General features: G+C 39.8%; 1 protein-coding gene across 2 annotated transcripts; it reads left to right on the top strand.

The window, feature by feature from the left end:
- The first annotated feature begins 2794 nt into the window (after nt 1–2794).
- Nucleotides 2795–19188, top strand: LOC110053625 (transmembrane protease serine 9-like). Of its 2 annotated transcripts, none has more exons than XM_020759880.2 (15): nt 2795–2978; nt 6287–6372; nt 7147–7241; nt 7644–7885; nt 8392–8499; nt 9060–9305; nt 9811–9867; nt 10421–10786; nt 12584–12658; nt 13249–13614; nt 14194–14259; nt 14960–15019; nt 17039–17231; nt 18029–18178; nt 18655–19188. In XM_020759880.2, the coding sequence occupies exons 1-15, from the start codon at nt 2891–2893 to the stop codon at nt 19046–19048; spliced, it is 2592 nt and encodes an 863-aa protein (XP_020615539.2). In that variant the 5' UTR covers nt 2795–2890; the 3' UTR covers nt 19049–19188. The 2 variants fall into 2 exon arrangements, with proteins under 2 accessions (XP_020615539.2, XP_089128469.1); XM_089272343.1 differs by lacking the exon at nt 2795–2978 and adding an exon at nt 5734–5816.
- Nucleotides 19189–19691: the final 503 nt, after the last annotated feature.

Genomic DNA, 19691 nt, shown 5'->3' with positions numbered 1-19691 from the left:
TGGAAAGCCATACAGTTTTCTGATTGCACAACATGCTTGCAAAGAATGTTCACGACGTTAATTAATTTCTTGTGATATAAATTGTCTTTACACGATAAGTATGCTCTAATTGGAAAAGCGATTTAAAAGCTAATTACGTTTTACTCAGCACATGATGGCTCTTAACTTCAGGTGGGGAGGGTAAGGAAAGGCTCAAATAGTGGTACTGCTTGATGCACTTCTGTGTGGTACGTGGGTGGCGGTGATAGAGGTTTTACTGAGGTACGCGAATGGTTTTAGGGGCATAATCAGTGATTAAAAGCTCAGACACACTTCAACTTTGACTAAATGACAACTGAGATTTCTTCTAACTCGCGTGACAGGGACGCTGTTGTACACAGATCCGAATAGACACTGGCGTCACTGGAATAAAGGATTCCATGCAGAGGCACACAGCTCTCTGTCATATTAACACGTGATGAACACGATGATTCCTTTCTCGGACCATTCTTAAGCCCATAAAAGGAGGATGAATAACCAACTTGAAGAAAAAAACCCCGACCGCTTTTAGACTTGAAATAAACACTACAAAAAGGGTTGACGACGATGATTGAAATTGTCGCTGCACCTTGCATGTAGTGGCCCTACTAAACATGTTACAAAATGTCGTCCCCCTCCTGATGAGGGCTTAGTCCAAGGTAAGCCAGTATAATGGTTAGGCGACTAATTCCTATTCATGCCACTTAATCACTCCTTTAAGGCGCTTAAGAGACCTTACAACGTCTCTTGAGAATTATTAATATTCACTTATGCTGTCCGTGTACACAGCCCAAACTAATACATAATTTTTCACGTTATTGCAAGATAGTTGTGTGCCGGTATGTAGATTCGTTTGTATGCAGGTTACGTAATTGTGCTAAGAAGCGAATATTTGAGGAGTTTGTCTGTTAGGAGTTGTCACTCGACGGCATTTCCATTTTTGATCACTTCATTCTGGAAATTTTGTTTTCGTAGAATTTCCGTGTTTTTGTTTAGTACATTGATTGTATTAGTAACTATCCTAGGGCCGCTTATGTTTGTTGCGATAAACTATGCTAGGGTTGTTTGTGTCTGATCAATAAAAGAGATGCCCCCTCCTAAAAGACTGGTGTTTTCTTACTTGTACTAAGTTAGAAATTATTTTGTTTTCGTTTCACTGCAGAGTGATTATACAAAAAATATTTACATGACGACAAAAACACCAATATCAAGGGTAGAAAGACTATTGTATTTGATTGGTATTGAGCAATCTGAAATAGACAAGTTTAGAAACGGGACGTCGGTTTGTTCTTCGTCGCTACGTGTTTTTGGATTGGATGGTAGGCCATCTGCAGTATTATAGCACAATGGCTCCCTTGAAATGATTCATTACAATTTTTTAAAACATAGACTAGCACCGTGTGCAAATTCTAGGAAATGCACTGACGATAAACGGTACAACTGATCAGCCAAGGTTACCATCTATGGCATCTGGACCCCGCTAATTCGAACTCGTTTTTTTTAAATTCCCTGTTACTATTGATCTCAGACGTCTGTTTAAATGGCTTTCTTGCAGGCCCTTTTTACGCACCGATCACACCCGACGTTCTGCTAAAGAACTATCACCCAGAGCGCGTATCCATAATCTCTGACGGATGCCCATTATGGTTTCATTCACGTGATTTAAAAAAAAAAAAAAGTGATCACGTGATAACAAACATCTCTCGACGCGGATGGCCACAGTTTGCAGCACAGTTGTTGCAAATCGGCCTCAAAAGTACTAAGTTCGGGGCAAATCTTATCCATGCGATGGATTTTGCATCTGTCGAACTCTTCTCTATAACATACTTGGTCTATATCAAACTTGGTCTAATTTCGTATCAACCCTAACCCATGCTGGATGTCAGATGCCGAATTGGAAATTCGGCAGTGGTCTTACCGTACAAAATTGGTATGCAGGTTACGTAATCACGCTAAGAAGTGAATATTTGAGGAGTTTGTCAGTTAGGAGTTGTCACTTGACGACATCTTCGTTTTCGATCACTTCATTCTAGAAAGTTTGTTTTAGTAAAATTTCCGTATTTTTGTTTAGTACGTTTGTTGTATTAATAACTATCCTAGGGCCGCTTATGTTTGGTTTGTTGCATTAAACTATAGAAGGGCTGTTTTTGTCTGATCAATTCTTACTTGCACTAAGTTAGAAATTATTTTGTTTTCGTTTTACTGCAGAGTGGGCATGATTAGACAACAAATGATGACATGTACGGGGAAAACAACTATGTTACTCTTACCTAGCCCTTGGTTATTCAGAACAGCAGGGAAAAACTCATCCAATTATCTTCTATTTTGACTTCATCTATAAAGTTACAGTCGCATAAGAATTTTAAACAAATTTAAAAAAAGAGTATTTTTGAGACATACTTGTAGCTTCCCTCAGTGTAATAGAATGACTTTATTTTCATGAATAACAGCAGATCTTATCATAAATCAATAAATAACAGGGATAAAAATGATAAAAGTAAATACAATAGCGAATACACAGAGGAAATCTAAAGAATCTGATCGGGTAATTTAAGGACTTTTTTAACTGTATTCATCAGCTGCCAGCTGTTTTTTTTTTAGTGGATAACAACACGAGAGCCACATAAATTGTCAGAAAAAACACATTTCGTCTTTCATCAGCTAGTTTTAACTTTTTCTTGACAGCTCTTTGTGATCATACCAGCAAATTTATCTGAAGACGTGAAAATATTGCGAATATTTTGGTTTAGAGACCAAGGGGTCAAAATTTCGAAAATATGATTCTCACGTCTGTTGAAGTGACTTGCTTCATTCACATGATTTTAGAAAAAAGGTGATCACGTAATGACGAATTTCGTGATCTCTTCGTGTCATGGCTGAATCTGCCGTCGAGGAAGTTGCTTCACAATTTGTTGGCAAGTTTGTTGAGTTTCGCACTTTCTGGCAAGATACAATCCAAGGTATGTTACAGACAGATGCAAAATCCATCGCATGGATAACATTTGCCTCAAACTTGGTACTTTTGAGGAATTTAATTTGCGGCAGCTGTGCTGCAAACTGTGGCTCTACAACCGGATGAATCCGTAAGATTATCCCTGATGAGAATACTCTCAGGGAAGTTCTGCTGAAGCCCTATAAACTGGCCACGGCGACAGTATCTCTGGTGGAGTAAGTTTTGGTCAACGGAGTGTTAGTGATTTTTTAAATTCAATCGTCTTTTCATCCATTAGGGTTAAATCTACCCTCTCTTCTAATTAACACTTGCCATGTTTTTTTGCCCTCAATTTGTGACTTCTTAAGGAAGTATAGATTATCACAATAAAAGAGTAGCATTTCTTGTACATCTGAACATGCCGAGTATCCTTCATTCCTTCTCACGCCTGATCCAAGAATCATGACTTAGATCTCGTATCATTTACCCTTCGCAGGGTAAATATTGAACTACAGTGAACTAAGCAGGAGAATAAGGGATAAATTTAGTTACTTTGTTGGCACGGCAACAGACCGCAACGATGTTTTATTCGCCAGTATTTGTAAGTGATTTATTTCGCTTGTTAGAATTCTCTCTGCCCCCCGTCGTTTTGCCGTTTAACACAATAAAAGTTGTTTTTTGGCAACAACTGAAAGAACCCTGGTCCTGTCCTGATTGCATAACATCGAACTAAACTTAAACTATAATCCGGCATCGGTAGCAAAACAATCTATTTTTGCGTGATCAGCAGCCATGTCTTTGTCTTCTTTGCGATCAGACCTTGCAAAGGAAAGTGTAGCAAGGAGATCGCACGATATCACGTGTGCAAGTGCATTTGTCTTCCATTGTCATTTGATTCAGTTATTATTGTTTGCATGATCAGCCACGCTTTTGTCCCATTTGCGGTCACGTCTCGCAAAGGAAGCAGCAGCAAGAAGCTGAGGTCGCACGATGATATCAAGTGTGAATGGTGGTGCACGTGTGCATAGTGCCGCACGTGTGCATAGTGGTGCACGTGTGCATAGTGGCGCACGTGTGCATGGTGGCCCTCCACTGTCATTTGATTCAGTTACATGATGAGAGTAGCATGTGAACCCAGTCTGTCTTCAGTTAACAAGGGAGCATAGAATATACTCACTAACATTCTACACATCACATAACTAGTGAAAATCCACGCAGGCTGAGAACCACATTACAAAGACTACCACTGAAATTCTGTAGCTCTTGACCCGTTGATTAGTTAAATTTTAGACCAACACTTCAAGGCAGTTTACTTAGAGTTAACTAATGAAGGATAAGATATAAAAAATAATAATCTGTCATGGGCCCTAGACTACTAATAATCAGTTGAATACCATCATTCCAAGGGGGCCACATTACAGGTTAAGGGATTGCTTCGGTATCTGTTAGGCGTTCGCGCTCTTTTCTTTCAATTTCTATTTTTTAAATATGCGATAGGTAAGGTAAAGGTAAGGTAAAGGTAAGGTAAAGTCTGCATACGAGCCAAGTGGCCCATCAGGCGGGAGCTTATCCCGGTTTCTGTAGCATGAAGCGACTAGGAGTATTTCTACTCCCCCCTGGATGGGATGCTAGTCCATCGCAGGGTTACACCCAGCATTAAGTTCGCCGGTATATATTTATACACCTGGGTGGAGAGAGGCACTGTGAGAGTAAAGTGTCTTGCCCAAGAACACAACACAATGTCCCCGGCCAGGGCTCGAACCCGGACCGCTTGATCCGCACTAACCATGAGGCCACCGCGCCTCCCATAAATATGCGATATAGAAACTTAAAAGTTTGTAAAACTGTAATCTTAGTATACCTAGCAGAACAGCTGCGTTTTACAAAAATGAGAGTTTTAGTAAAACCTATTTTTGATGAATGTTGACGGTAGAGAACAGGGCTCGGTTGTTCAAAACCGCGATTAGCGCTAATCGGGAATTAAATTGATTAACCGACGATTAAAATTTTAAAATCTGTGATTAGATTGCGTTGCTCAAAGCCCGATTGGTGCTAATCAAACTCTAATCGGCGGGTTAAACCACGATTGGGAAATTTAATCGACGATTAGGCTTAATCGGAGGTTAGTTTAATCGTGGTTTTGAACAACCGGGCCCAGTACTTTACCAAACCAAGAGATAATCTCTTGACCAAACTGAGTCTCAAAATTCCCATTGTGGATTAAGAATAAATATTTTCTCCTCCTGGTGCAAACACTCGCATGAACAACATGCCGGCGGCTTCTCTTTAAAGTTTATCGCTAATTGAACTCAAGGAACGGGTCACATTTGGTAACAAGAGTTAGCCTCAGCTAAAAAAATACAAAGCTCTGAGTAATGTATATGGTAGGTATAAAATGCAATTAGGTTATAAAGGATTTATAATTATCCGATGTTAATTGTTTTTTTTCTTGCTCAGAGTAATCACAGCTCGGTAAATACAAACCCTGCCCTATGCACGCTAAAAATCAAATGCAATAATTTTGGAAAGGTCTTAATTCAGTTTTGTTTAGTCTTACATACAGCTGTTTACGTAGTGTGTGGGTTGAATCAAAAGGTTTGTGTTCATTTTCAATGTCTTGACGAGAAAATCAAGGGGGCTTGCTTTTATGAACATCGATTAGCAAAGAAAATATTTGTAGAAAAATTTCAAGAAATCTCTAGTTTGTTTTCCTTTTTAAAAGTAGTAAAATTTAATTTGTCAATGGCTCCATCAATTCGCGAGCATAAATGCCTTTGATAAAGTTGATTTTTGCATTCATCTTTGATGAAAGGAGTCAAGATGATACTACTAGTGTTGCTGCTGCTGTTAGGAAGTATTGTAACAGGTGAAAACGAATTCGCGTGGTTATTTCTATCTTTTTTTTTTTAAAGCGATACCTAGTTTTTAACGGATTTTTTTTAAAATATGATCGGGAAACGTGTCATTCTCTTTTGTGTTAAAGGATGTTGATGGTTCCGAAGTTGTTCTGCCATTTTATTCAGGTTTTTATCATTGTTCACATGCCACCAGTTTGGCTTCAGTTAACGTTCTAATCGCTTCTCAGTTAAAGATGGGCTCAGTTTGAAATGATTTTAATCAGATAACACGGGATAACACTTCTCTTAACTGTTTTGAGTGGTTTATTTTAAAGGCGCACTTCACGTTTTCAATGTCATCTCTCCAAGTTTCATCCGCTCAATGCATCTTTTCAAGTCAGTAATGTTTTTTTTTTCAATATGTTTCCCTACTCGATCTATATTCAAGCCCAGTACACTAGCTTACAACAATTGCGTTCTTCTTTTCATTTCATTGCAGGGCAACTGCCCTGTGGCTTTACGCCCATTTCTCAGTCACGTGTCATAGGAGGCCAGGATGCTAAGCCAGGAGCTTGGCCGTGGCAGGTAAAGACAATGTACATGACATGAAACTATTTCATTGCGTTCTACGTTCTGGCTGTTTGGAGTGACTCGCTTCAATTCAAGCAACAAACTGACTGAATACACAGTCATCATATAAGATAAAATACTAGGATCTTAATCCTGCTCGTTGTAATCGTCGTCACTGCTCTTAGTTTTCAATGTGCACCTCAAACCAGAATGTTTGTGTTATTTTCCCTCACGTCATGGGTGATTTGAATGACTGTATTATTACTCTCATTTCCCGGCCAATCGATGTAATAGCCTGGAGATTTTCCTGAAACAACACAGATTACTTAAGGATATCCGAATGGCAGGGAAGGTTGGAGTACTGTGGACTTACTTCATCTAATTCTTCAGTAACAGTGTAAGACCAACGATCACAAAAGCGGTCTACTTAACAAATAAACTCCATGTTGCCGTGCATCTGCTTAGTTATAAATCGCAGATGACGTCAAAATGTGGTAAGAACAAAACAAAGCGTACACGAGCCGTTACGGAAAATTCTACGAGATATTTCCTTTGTTACGTTATGTGTTTGATTTGCTCAGTTGGATGGGGTGCAGCACGGAGGGAACTTATCTTATCATTGATCACGTGACTGGTGATAAGTGATGACTGAAAACTAGTAGATTATAGTTCATTATCCTCACTCTAATAAACTACAGTTGGTTCAACTTTTGCTTCAACTCAGTCAATACATCGCTTGCAGAGAAATGAGGAATGTAAATTAAAAAATATTTTGTTTGATTTTTTTAGATAGCTTTACAGCGTTATGGAAGTTTTATCTGTGGAGGATCACTGATTAGTTCTGACTGGATAGTAACCGCTGCTCACTGCGTGGCAGGCAGTTTGTAAGTGTTCGCTTAAAGTGCATAGCTGCAAGTAACAACAATAGATTCAACCAACCGACCGACCGACCGACCAACCGCACCCCACCCCCCCGCCCACCCTACCGATCGATCGACCGACTAACCAACCAAACAACCTGACTACCCCACCAACCCTTCCAACAGTCAAAATGTCTTTAAATCCTATTCAGACCCAAAATGGGCACATTCAAGATGGTGGATGTTCGAAAATCACTTCAAGTTGCTAAATTGTATTGTTCCTTAGGAGGTGGCATACCCCGCCGCCACCCCATCCCCTATTCCCCGTCGTAAGAGAGTGTAAAAGCCTGCTGGGTTTATTCCTCGAAAATTTTACCCTACACTCATTCAGCATCCAGTCATCATTCTCCCTTGTCTTTTTGGTAGAAATCCTGCTGATTATAAAATTGTCGTGGGTGATCACAATCGCAACACAAACGAGGGCACAGAGGAAACGATTGGAGCCAAACAAATCATCTACCACCCACAGTATAACCCAAGCGTAATCAACAATGACATCGCCTTGATTCAACTAGCCAGTGCTGTAAAGCTTTCCCAGAGAGTGAATCCTATCTGCTTACCATCTCATGACTCCGATATTCCCATAGGATCAAAATGCTACATCACAGGTGATCAGCGTGACCGCTTTGATGATTTCAATAGTGTGGTTAAAGACAACGTATGGAAAGTCTATGAGCTGGATGTTTGCGTTATCTGTCCACTGCTATTATTTCCCATTAGATTTAACTCGTCTTGTTGGCCTTGGTGAATCTAGATCGGCAATTGTCGCTTTTCCCTTTCTACTCTAGAATGTTGGAAATAAAACATAAACTTCGGTGAAGTCGAGACCCAACACCGAGCTCATTGCTGTCATTGCTTCCCAACAATTGAAAGATTAATTTGTTAGAAAACCAATCTTAAACTGTGAACACAAAAGTAAAGAGAAAATGATAAGTACACTTTTTTTTCCAAATGTGCATTGCCAAGTGAGATTACAAGAGCTACAGTCGGCAAAAAAGTAATAATAAATAAATTAATTAATAATATACATGAAAAAATTACTCGATTCTGATTCTTAATTTCTTGAATCTAATCGATGCTTAAAATTGCAAAATTATCCCATTGCTTTCTCTAGGCTGGGGAAAGATCAAACATCCAGGAAGTTCTCATCCCATCCTACAGCAGGCCATGATGCCGCCCATCGACAAAGGGAAGTGCCAACAAAAGATTCAAGCCGCTGGAGGTATTTCAAAAAGTTCTATTATAGCTGTCTAAAGATCATAGAAACCGAAATGAGTACAAATGTCACCTTCTGCCGGAATAATCAAACTAAATTTTGCTGCTGCTGTTTTATTTTGCTGTTAGTTTGATTTTGTCGCTATTAGTGTGAATGCTGTATGTCAGTATGTTGTAACGTAGTGTATGTAGCTCAGCTGAATTAATTTTTTTGCTGCCGTTAATTTGACCACGTCTGTGCCCAACCAGAAAGCTCTTGCTACTTTGGTCACCGCTCACAAACAAATTTTATTTCTTTGTGGCTTCACATTTCTTAATTTTTTATTATTTTCAGTACAGTTACCTTTTAAATTGTATGTAAATAACCTGTATAGTGTAAATAAAGAATTGAACTGAATTGAATTGAATTGATCAATCAGCTTCGTATTCCGAGTGTAAGTCACGGCCTCGTTGTCAAAAGCTAAGTAAAACTTTGGCCTGACTGAACACGAGACTAGGGTGGACATTAGATATGCGAGTTCCAGGCTGATATCTCATTTGTGCTTATGTATCATTCTCTCTTTCAAGTTCCAATCCCTTTAACTCCACAAATGTTGTGCGCGGGCGTCGAGAATACAATATTAAGCGGTTGTCATGGCGACAGTGGAGGTCCGTATGCGTGCCTGAATTCGGACATGAAAACCTACACCCTGCACGGTGCCGTCAGTTGGGGCTCTGGATCATGCGATGCTAACCAGCTTTTCTCTGTGTTCGCACGAGTAACAAAGTTCCGAGCTTGGATCAAGCAGCACACGGGAATCACGGGAGGAGGAGGTTTGGAACACGTCACATGTTTGTAGCTGACTATAAGAACCGTTAATGAGATCGTAACTAGTTATCACAGAACTAAATCATCTGGTACAGCAAGCAAGAGAATTATATATATTCAAAATCATTGAGGATTACAACGGCAACAAAAACAGTTAAGAGCTACAAGCTAGCTATAATAAAACTATAAGCAGGTTACCATTGTCAGTTCGTCAGGCTTTATGCAGTGTTTCCTGTTTTTTAAAAAAGAAGGAAGTAAGGGTCCCAGTACTTAGCTTCGAGAAATGATTAAATTGGTTGTTGTTGATACTTTTATCTCGAAAAGTTTTGATGTTTTTTTCTTCTTTAGGGTGGTCTGCCTTGCAAGGGGATGAATGTCTCCTTTGCTGACCATCGGTGTTTGGTCTCTACGGCGCATTTATTAGCCTTATTTTGCAATTGACTTTTCCTTTATACGCACTGACATAAACTTAGGTGACATGACAAACTCTGTTGCTCGTGTTGTTTCTAGGAGGCTCACCGCCACCTCCATCTACTCCTCCCACGCCCACGACACCTGGGAGCAGCGGTAAGCCAAATATGTTCTACTAAAAATAACTGCAGAAGTTTGATCGGCTGCATGAGCTATACAACAAGCCACTACCGACAAAGCAGTAAAAAAAAATTAAAACAATGATATTTTAAGTTAACGACATCGTGATCAGTTCGTTCTAATAACTAAATGGCAAAATTATTCCCGAAAAAGTACGGTTCCTGCTTTCTCTGGAAGGCACCGTCTCCAGGCTAACCAGACTGTTAAACTTAATGAAATCCTAAATAGCTCTCTACTGCTGTCAGACGTTAGGGAATAGTTCCAAGTAGCATGGACATGAATTGCTAAAGGTCAATTTCCACGGAATTCTCACTTTCGTGAAGAATTATAAATGCCATTGCAATTTACACTACCAAAAAGAAATATATTTCCGACAACTCTTCAGCAAGTATACACTATGAACGCAGCTAGGGAAATCCAAATTCAACTCATATCCTGTAACCATCTGCATGACTAAGCACTCGTTTAAAGTTATCACGACAGTTAACTGCAATTTTTTTTTTTTTTTTTTACAATTGCTTTTCTCTAGAATGTTCAAACTACCAAGTTCTGAGTGACAGTGACCGTGCCAAAGGATTCAAGACCGTTAATAGCTTCAAATGTGATCGACCATTTACAACGGATTGGTATAAGTTCGAAGGAGGCGCAGGCACACAAATGCCTGATCAAGTTGTACCCACACACCACTGCGGTACGCATGCACCAGGCTGGCTTAATGGTTCGCATCCAACAGTAGCTGAAGGGATTGTCTCACGCCAAGTTTGTTTTCATTGGTCCGGCAATCCTTGCAAATGGTCTATATTTATCCGGGTTCGTAACTGCGGTGGTTACTTCGTGTATTTGCTGGCTCGGACACCCACCTGCTATCTGCGGTACTGTGGCAACAGCGATCAAGGTACTGTAGCGTAAAAGGGGGTTTGGTTTTCCTGACAGAAATTACCTAGTACAATAATGAAAGATTATTTGGGCTGAAAAGCTGCTAACAGAAAAGCAAAAATTAAGAGAAGGAAGCTCTACTTCCGTTTCGCTTCACTTTAGCTTTGCTCGAAATCAGTACAGTTTTAGCACTTTTTCTTAAATGACAATGCTATACCAACTACTGATTGTTGCAATTATGTGGGAATCCAAAATAATTTAAAGAAAAAAATCACTTAACGTGCACACATTCAATGAGGGAGAGACTTGGCCTGTTAACTTTATCTAACAGGCGCCGTTATTTGCGTCTGCAGTTAGTATATAAAATCGCAAATGATTATCACTCTCCCAGGCAACTTCAAGGGTATTTTGTACCGAGATCAGGAATTTCGTCGTAAGGCCCTGAGAGACAGAAGGGAACTTCATCTCCCAAGATACAAAACAGCTATAGGGCAGTCAACCTTCGAGTGTGCTGCTGCAAAGGAATGTAATGACCTCCACAAAGACCTACGTGCTTTTAAAACGCTAAGAATTTTAACTTTTAACTTTTTAATAGAATTAGATAAGGCACAACACAAATGTAGTGTATAGGTTTTTGTACATATTTGGTGAATTGTGTTTTATGTAATGATCACCGGTTCATACCAGCGTCTTTATATTGAATTCGCTAATCTGATTTTTCAGTATCAATAAATCTTTTATTATTATTATTATTATTATTATTATTATTGGTATTATTATTATTATTATTATTATTATCATTATTATTATTATTATTATCATTATTACTATTATTATTATTAAAAGTATTTGGGTAGTATGACAGGGGACCAGCGGCAAATAAGAGCTGATTATGCATGTGGTGACACTTTTTTATATTTAATTCTGACTAAGGTGACAGAAATTTGGTTTTTAAAGTTTTTATTTGTTCATCATGATACTTTTTTCGATCTGTTTTTGACAAGTGATAGCGTAGCGAGAGAGAATTATAGCAGTTTGCTGAGGAAGAAGTAATTCACTTGGTCAGTCAGTCAGTCAGTCAGTCAGTCAGTCAGTCAGTCAGTCAGTTAGTCAGTCAGTCCATGGGTCGTTAAAATGTTTTGGTGGTTATTCTGCTGAGCAGAGAATTTCGCGAGAGGGGCGACATTTGCCCGACCGTTGATATTGTCAACAAAATGGCTACTAAAGTGATGATATTTCGAGTTTGGAGCCCAAAAAGAGTTCCCAAATTAAGGACTATTTGGTATGCAGCAAAGGTGGGTTTAAAATTTCGATCCATCGATAGCCTTGGAAGCGGCTATTGATCGAAATGTTGCCACGATTTATGTGCGAAGGTTTCAGGCTCGTTAAGAGCTTTTCTGTCAAGAATTAATCAAATTTTCCCTGCCGTCTCATTTTCTTATATAATCTTTATTACTTTTATGACTTAAACATTTATTTTACGTTACCTATATAAACACAAACCATCCGTTAAAAGCTCGGCAAGAAATAAGACCGTTTGCACACCAGGGTACGTATAAAGTACTGTGCACATAACCCATTCAGTCTGTTTTTTTAAAGACGTGATTACTTTATCGGTAGTTACAATCAAAACAGCCCAAATATTCCACCTAAATAAGCTTAAAATCTTTTTTTTTACCACCCTTGTCACATGCATTATCTGAGCTTGTCCGTTTCAAATATCACGAGTTGGCCTAAAGAGCCTTTGATTTAAGTTAACATGCTCACTGATCGCCCAAATACCATAACAGTGTTTTGCATGTTGTCTGATTTCTAGGAAGTTCACCTCCACCCCCAGTTACAACGTCAGCACCAACACCTCCACCTCCAACGACCCCAACAGGTCAATACGGTAAGATGGCAAGATTTACGAATTCCAAATACGGTGAAAACCACGGTTAATGACGCGGACACCAAACAGAAACGCGCAAGTGTCCGTAGTGGAGGTGTCCAGGGGCTCCGGCTCCCACAGTCAACGTCACAGATACATATATTGTCCACGTAAAGATTAAAACAGCGAAACGTTATGAAAATAATAAAGCTATATTTAACACCACAACTCTATTCAGTTGAAGCTCCTCAAAGTTCAATGTTAATGCATATTCTCTTGTCAGTTTGTATTGTAACTTAAAGAAGAAAATGGCACAAATTTATGAGAAGCTTTTGTGTTCTAATAGGGCAAAACATTGCGCGTAATCGTGACAGATGGAAATATGTAGCACGCAGATACTCTGCACTGTCCTTAACGTGAAGTAAACCTGGTATGGGAGAGTTATCGCAAAATATCGCACAATATCGTGATGTGTCAGTGTCTCGCAGCTCAATTATTTGGCTCAGCCTTCGGCTTCTGCAAATAACTGAACTGCTCGCCATTGACAAATCACAACATTGCTTAACCTCGTTCAATAATTGTTAATTAGTTAAACAATTGTTTTGCTGTAGAATGTTCAAACTACCAAGTACTGAATGATACGGATCGTGCTAGAGGATTCAAGGCGCTTAGTAACTTCAAATGTGATGTACCGTTTACAAAGCAGTGGTATAAGTTCGAAGGAGGCGCAGGCACACAGATGCCTGATCAAGTTGTACCCACACACCACTGCGGAACGCATGCGCCAGGCTGGCTTAATGGCTTGCATCCAACAGTAGCTGAAGGTGCTGTCAAACGTAAAGTTTGTTTTCATTGGTCCAGCAATCCTTGCTATTGGTATAGAGACATCCGGGTTCGTAACTGCGGTGGTTACTACGTGTATGAGTTGTGGCGAACACCCACCTGCCATCTACGGTATTGTGGCAACAACGATCTAGGTCAGGATTTCTTTATGTTCACCCTGTTGTTTAGTAAGAGAAGTTATTGTGTTCGCTTTCTCAGACAGAAGTTCTGAATATGAGTTTATAAAGCAGTAAAAGTAAGTTTTATCGTAGAGGGAATGTTAATGCTTGTTATTCAAGAACATTCTGCTTTTAGAAATAGTGCAACTTGCCGTGTAAAAACTGGCGCAATTTGTCATAAAACAGGCCATAGTTTGCCCACAGTCTGTTTATGCAGCCCCGTTCGTTTTTGCATATAACCCGCTTCGTGTCTTTTCGTGTTCTACTGAAGAATGAATGGTTGATTCTAGAAAGTCTGATTAGGGATGTTGGAATTGAATCTCAGTTATCAGTTGTATTTCCAGTGGTTCCTCAGCTTTCATATAAAATTTCAGTCCATTTCGCAGCAATCAGCAGTAAATTATGCAGAACTCAGATCTCAGCTATCACTGTGGAACAAGGCGTCATTTCTCAGATGACAGAGATAACCAATTCTCACTGGGAAGTTCCTTTTTCGGACAGACTTTTAAAAGGGTCGAAGAACTGACGTTGTTTCCTATAAATTATTTTTATAAGGTTCAACACCGCCCCCAGCAACAACAAAACCACCAGTGCCTACGCCCACCTCATCTGGAAGCAACGGTAGGCTATACTATAGAGATGTCTCATAACATAAAGGCAGAAAACATGGGCTTAGTTTGATAAACATGAACTATAAAATAATCCCCTAACAGAAACAACTCTGAATAGTTAACTCGACTTCTTCGGTTAAACGCCAAGCATTAATACCGACAACGTTTGCCCATTATCAAAAACAAAGATAATAAGTGATTTCACAAAATGTTCACTGAAAAAGTATGCTAATCAACTAGTTGTTAACCCCGACATTTCAGTAAAGAACTGACAAATAAAAAGTAATTAAGCTAGGCAATTATCAACTGGTACAGTATGACTACATGTAAAAGAGTGTGAAATTACTGACTAGCAGAGACGGATTAATTAAGAATAATTTGCTCGACTTTATAAGTGGGAAGTGGAGATGCAAATTTCTTTGAACCAGAAAGTCCCCGAGTTATCATCAAAAATTATCTCACAGCTTTTTCTCCAAAATAAAACTATGCGTCATATTTTTTCCCAACAATTTGACTTTTTTAACAGTGCTTCATTAATGAGCAAAATCATATTTAAATTTTGATCGTTCTTCTTTACGTACATTTAAAGAACTTAAAAGAACAAAATCCCACATCCTTTTTCAGTCTGCCTATAGGGGTTCATCTCTCAGGTAATTTGTTGCCCCACTGAGTGGAATTTTCTTTATATCCCTTCAATATGATATTTCAAGGATGCGGGACAAGTTCACCAGCAACACCTCCACCGCCGACGACACCTGTAGGACCATCCGGTAAGAGAATTGTAACGTATAGTCAAAATTCGGTAAATGTGAAGTAATAGAGTGCATACGTATATACCCGAGGAGGATTCCCATAGTTAAAGTATGGGAATGCTCGTCGTACTTTTTTGGCCTTTGAAAAAGCGGTTTTGGTATCTCTCAGGGTGTTCAGCCTCAAAAGGTCCACAGCGGTACCTCAAGCAGTACCTTTTATAGTATTGAGCCGGAAGAAATATGACAGGAGAAATGTGCTGTTTTAGAATTGGTACCTCTTAGGAGTGAAAAACATTTCAAGCCACGCCTACAAAACAGGATCTTGGTACCTCCTAGGGGTTCTTTTTAATATTTCTGACGAGCACCCCCGTCCCCGGGGGTGTAGAAAATACTGGCATTTGACTCCCTAACTGTTACCATTAAAATAATAATAATAATAATAACACCGGACGAAACGGAGTAATTGAGCCAGCAGGAAAATACTGAGAAGATTTTGCTCAAGGATTCATTCGTGATGTGAAGCAGCACTGATTACGAAGAGGAAACATGGCGCCGATACACAGTGATCATTTGATTTGTTTTATTCCAGTCCAAAATGGGCAATGTTCTGTATTAAAATTAAATTGGAAGTGAGAGAAAAGGTGAAGAAAAGATGAAGATGAAAACAGTCCAGCCATTTATGGTAAACGTATAACTAGGAAAAAAAATGCTACAATGGCACTTGGAAATGGTCCTTTTTCTTAGAGAACATCAGTCAATTTGATAGCAAAATACTCTTGAAAACAAGCAAGTTGATTATTACCAACAGAAAACTGTGAGCTGTGAGGAACAGATAACGTCCAAGGACAAATATCCGAGCATATTTTCGCGCCAAATGTAGGCTATTGTGTTTATTATTCTTCAATTTTTTTTCGCAAAACGCGCGGTTTTGAAAATTGGAGAATATCACTCGGCTATTTCCCAGTTTTAGCTGGGGAATATTTAGTCACGTGACGCGTTTAGACCAATCGTGCGCGAGCGAAAATATTTGATGGATTATAACGAGTTATGGATGCATACACGCGGGAGGTTTGCAGAGTGCGAGAGAAGCTTAGGAGTTGCTTAAGGCGATAGCCGAGAGCAACTCTAGCTTTTTTTAGTGCTCTCCAAACTTCCCAAGTGCATCCATAACTCGATATACGCACAGCTAAAAGCATGAACCAATTCTTTTATAACATGGCGACAACATGGCGCTAAAACATGTTTTATTTGTGATTGACTACAAAGTGAAGGAAGACAGAGGTCTTTAGGATCCTAACAAGCCACAATCTGTTGAGCACCGGTTGAACGAAAACGCTTAATCTGGTTTCTAAAATTGTCAATGAAAAATTCGCTTCTTCGAATTAATTGTAAAGAAAATGTGGGCAAACAAAGTCAAAAATACTGAATGAAAATGTAGACAAACAAAATCAAAATACTCAAGTTTAAGTAAACATCTTAGCTTGGCAAAAGTCAAAGGCTCGAAGTAGAGTTTGGATTGTTCAGAATATCCTTCACATTGCCGAAACTTGCACTAAAATCGACATAAATTTTGTAGCTAAATTGAAACTTTACACGTCATCTTATATACGCACGGCTGTGCGTAATATAATACATCGAGATATCGTTCATGATGGGTCAACAGGAATTAAATAGGACTGGCGCGCCCGCTATGTTATAAAATGCTATCGTTCACTTTGCCTTGTGCCTGTGCCTTTTTGGTGTTCAAATAGAACATGCTGAACTACAGATCAAGTAGTTCGGGCTCGAGCCTCGGCTATGACTTTGTGCTGTGTTCTAAGGCAAGAAACGTTTCTCTCATGGTGCCTCTTCACCCGTTATATAAATGTGTACCGGCGAATGTAATGCTGGGGATAACCACGTGATGGACTGGCATTCCATTCACTGGGTTGGGCGGGGGGGGGGGGATGGGAGGGTGCAAATACGTCTCGATAAGCACCAAACTGATGCACCACTAGGCTAAAACGCAACTTATCTTTGCCTTCCTTGGCCTTCAAGGTTCTTGCGGCATCCGTCCACACTCCAGGATTGTCGGCGGTGTGAATGCTAAACATGGCGACTGGCCGTGGCAAGTTCAGTTACGTACTACTTCCGGTTTCCCTTACTGTGGAGGTTCCTTGGTGTCTGATCAGTGGGTGGTAACAGCGACTCACTGTGTCCTGAATGAATCACCCAGCTCTATCGTCATAAGGTAAAACAAGATACTTAGTTCCCGCAAGTGATATGCAGCTCTCAAACGCCTGGACTAGCTATTTTCGAAAACGGGTTTTTAAGGGAAAGACAAATTTGACTGAAACGAATTTTTGACTGATAACCAAACAGTGCAGATCTGCGGCCTAGAGTACTACGCCTTTTTAGAGTGCACAAATGATATACTATTTTATATACATTCTTTAAACTGGTTATACTACTAAACTAACAATGCGCTGCAAATATTAAGAAAGAGGAAAGAAAAAAGAAACGAAGTTATAGTATAATAACAAATACAATGTTGATTACATGACAAAATCTATGAAATTAAAATATTAAGAGGGAGACAACCTGCGCATTGGAGTTCTACAGTTTCCTATGTCCTTTGGCAGCAATACATTTCTCGATTTTATATTTTATTTTAATTCTAAATTGGAAACCCTCAATATAAGGATGTACATGATTCCTTCTACAATCCCAAATATGATTCTTTGCAATTACAGCAATGATAAATAATTTAATATTAAATAATTTTGTCAGGGGCAAAATGTTTGAGTTGCCACTATAGCTAGCCTGCAAACGCAGACGTGTTTCCGGCTGTCACTTGTCTCCGATATTGCGGGTTAGCTATTTTCGGCGGAGAAAGAGCGACAGCCGGAAGTACGTCTACATTCGCAGCCTACCCTATAGCCTGTTTGGCTACAACGAAGCAAAATTGCTTCCCCTCTACGCCGAGGAAAATGTTACGAGTATAAGTCTACACGAGTATAAGTCAAAATTATCAATGTTCTTTTTAAGACTTGGTGCCCACAGACGTGTACACACCGTTGGAACCGAGCAGGACATTGTCGTGAGCAAAGTGATAACCCATCCATCGTACCACCAGCCGACCAAATACAGTCACGACATCGCCTTACTTAAACTGGAAAAACCAGCTCAGCTAGACAGGTACTTGCGCCGCGCCAGCTTGGGAAAGATTGCAGCAAGTCCGTTTTTAAAGCAGTCTCCAGCAGAAATGGGGGGTGGGAAGTACCCTGCAAGTTCGGGTTTGCCCAATGTCTCCAGCAAGAAAAATGGTGTTCTTTGTGCCATACAACGCTTTATTTATTGACCAAGCTTGTACGGTAAAAATGGATTGATTGTAACCCTCGTTTTTCCATGTGGCTATGGCCCAAAAACCATCTAGATCTAGCAATGAAAAATTTGGCAAATATCCAACCATCTCGACTTCTCACTTGAGGTTTGTTCTGTACAAAATGTTCAGGATATAATTTGGACAATAACTTTCTTCGTGATCGTTGAAATTAACTGAAACAGTTATAACCGTTGTATTTAATAAATTATTTAAGATGCCACTGTTAAAGAAGCGCCTTCAAAACGGCTGACCGTAATTGTTCCTACTTATCCTCTCTCCCGTTATTAAGGTTTGTAAATCTGGTGTGTCTGCCGCAAGCCGTAGCCGAACCAACTGACGGTACCAAATGCTGGATTACGGGATGGGGTCGACTTGCTTCCGGTGGATTGGTTCCAGACTATCTTCAGCAGGTCCAAGTTCCCGTAGTCAGCCGCGCCCGCTGTGACTCAGCCTACCCAGGGAAGATCCATGACTCCATGATCTGCGCAGGCCTAGACCAGGGTGGAATTGACTCCTGTCAGGGGGATAGTGGGGGACCGATGGTGTGTGAGACTGGTGGGAAGTTTTATCTTCATGGCGTCACCAGCTGGGGCTATGGATGTGCGCAGGCCGGAAAGTTTGGCGTGTATGCCAAGACGAAATACCTCATGGCGTGGCTAAACAGCGAAATGTCCAAGAACTAATCTAACGGGCGATGGTTTAGTGGGGGATAACATTAAGCATAAATCGTGGGTTCATAGTACAAAGATTCTTCTTTTAAACTCGTGGAAGAAACCAGAAAGACCTTGTGGCAAAAATGGTCAATAAAAACATTGAAAACGCATTCTCTTGTTCATGGTATATTACTATTGTATTCAGCTATTTCTTCGTGCGCAGCAGAAAAAATTAAAGTCGATAAAAAGTTATTTTTCCCCTTGGGACGCAATCCGCCAAAAGTTCTGCTTTAACCTAGCACTTAGTGAAAACTCAACTGCGTTCTATCTCGCTAAAAAGTCTCCTTGTCAAGAATACATCTTCGATTCGTTCAACAGGCGAAACAAATACCCCAATGAGCATGCGATAGCTGATCAGGAAGCTACAATTGGCGACAAAAGTAGTTGAGACTCTTAGAAAATGACGCTTTTTGATATTTAAGCACTTATTCTATTTTATTTGCTTGTAGCGTTAATTCTCTGATACCCCCGGGCCCCCAATTCAATGTTGTGTAGACGCTGTAGCCTGTGCAGTCGAAGAAATAGAACAATCGATCAACATTATATTGTTTGGGGGAAAGGGGGGAAATGTTTCCAAGACGATCGGAAAATCGAATTTTATTGCAAAGTGTCT

Source organism: Orbicella faveolata, unplaced genomic scaffold (genome assembly GCF_042242905.1).
Source record: "Orbicella faveolata isolate gen_17 unplaced genomic scaffold, um_ofav_v1 contig_1, whole genome shotgun sequence".
NCBI lineage: Eukaryota > Metazoa > Cnidaria > Anthozoa > Scleractinia > Merulinidae > Orbicella > Orbicella faveolata.
Note: the sequence above shows the minus strand (reverse complement) of the source record. Positions and strands in the feature narration are given on the sequence as shown.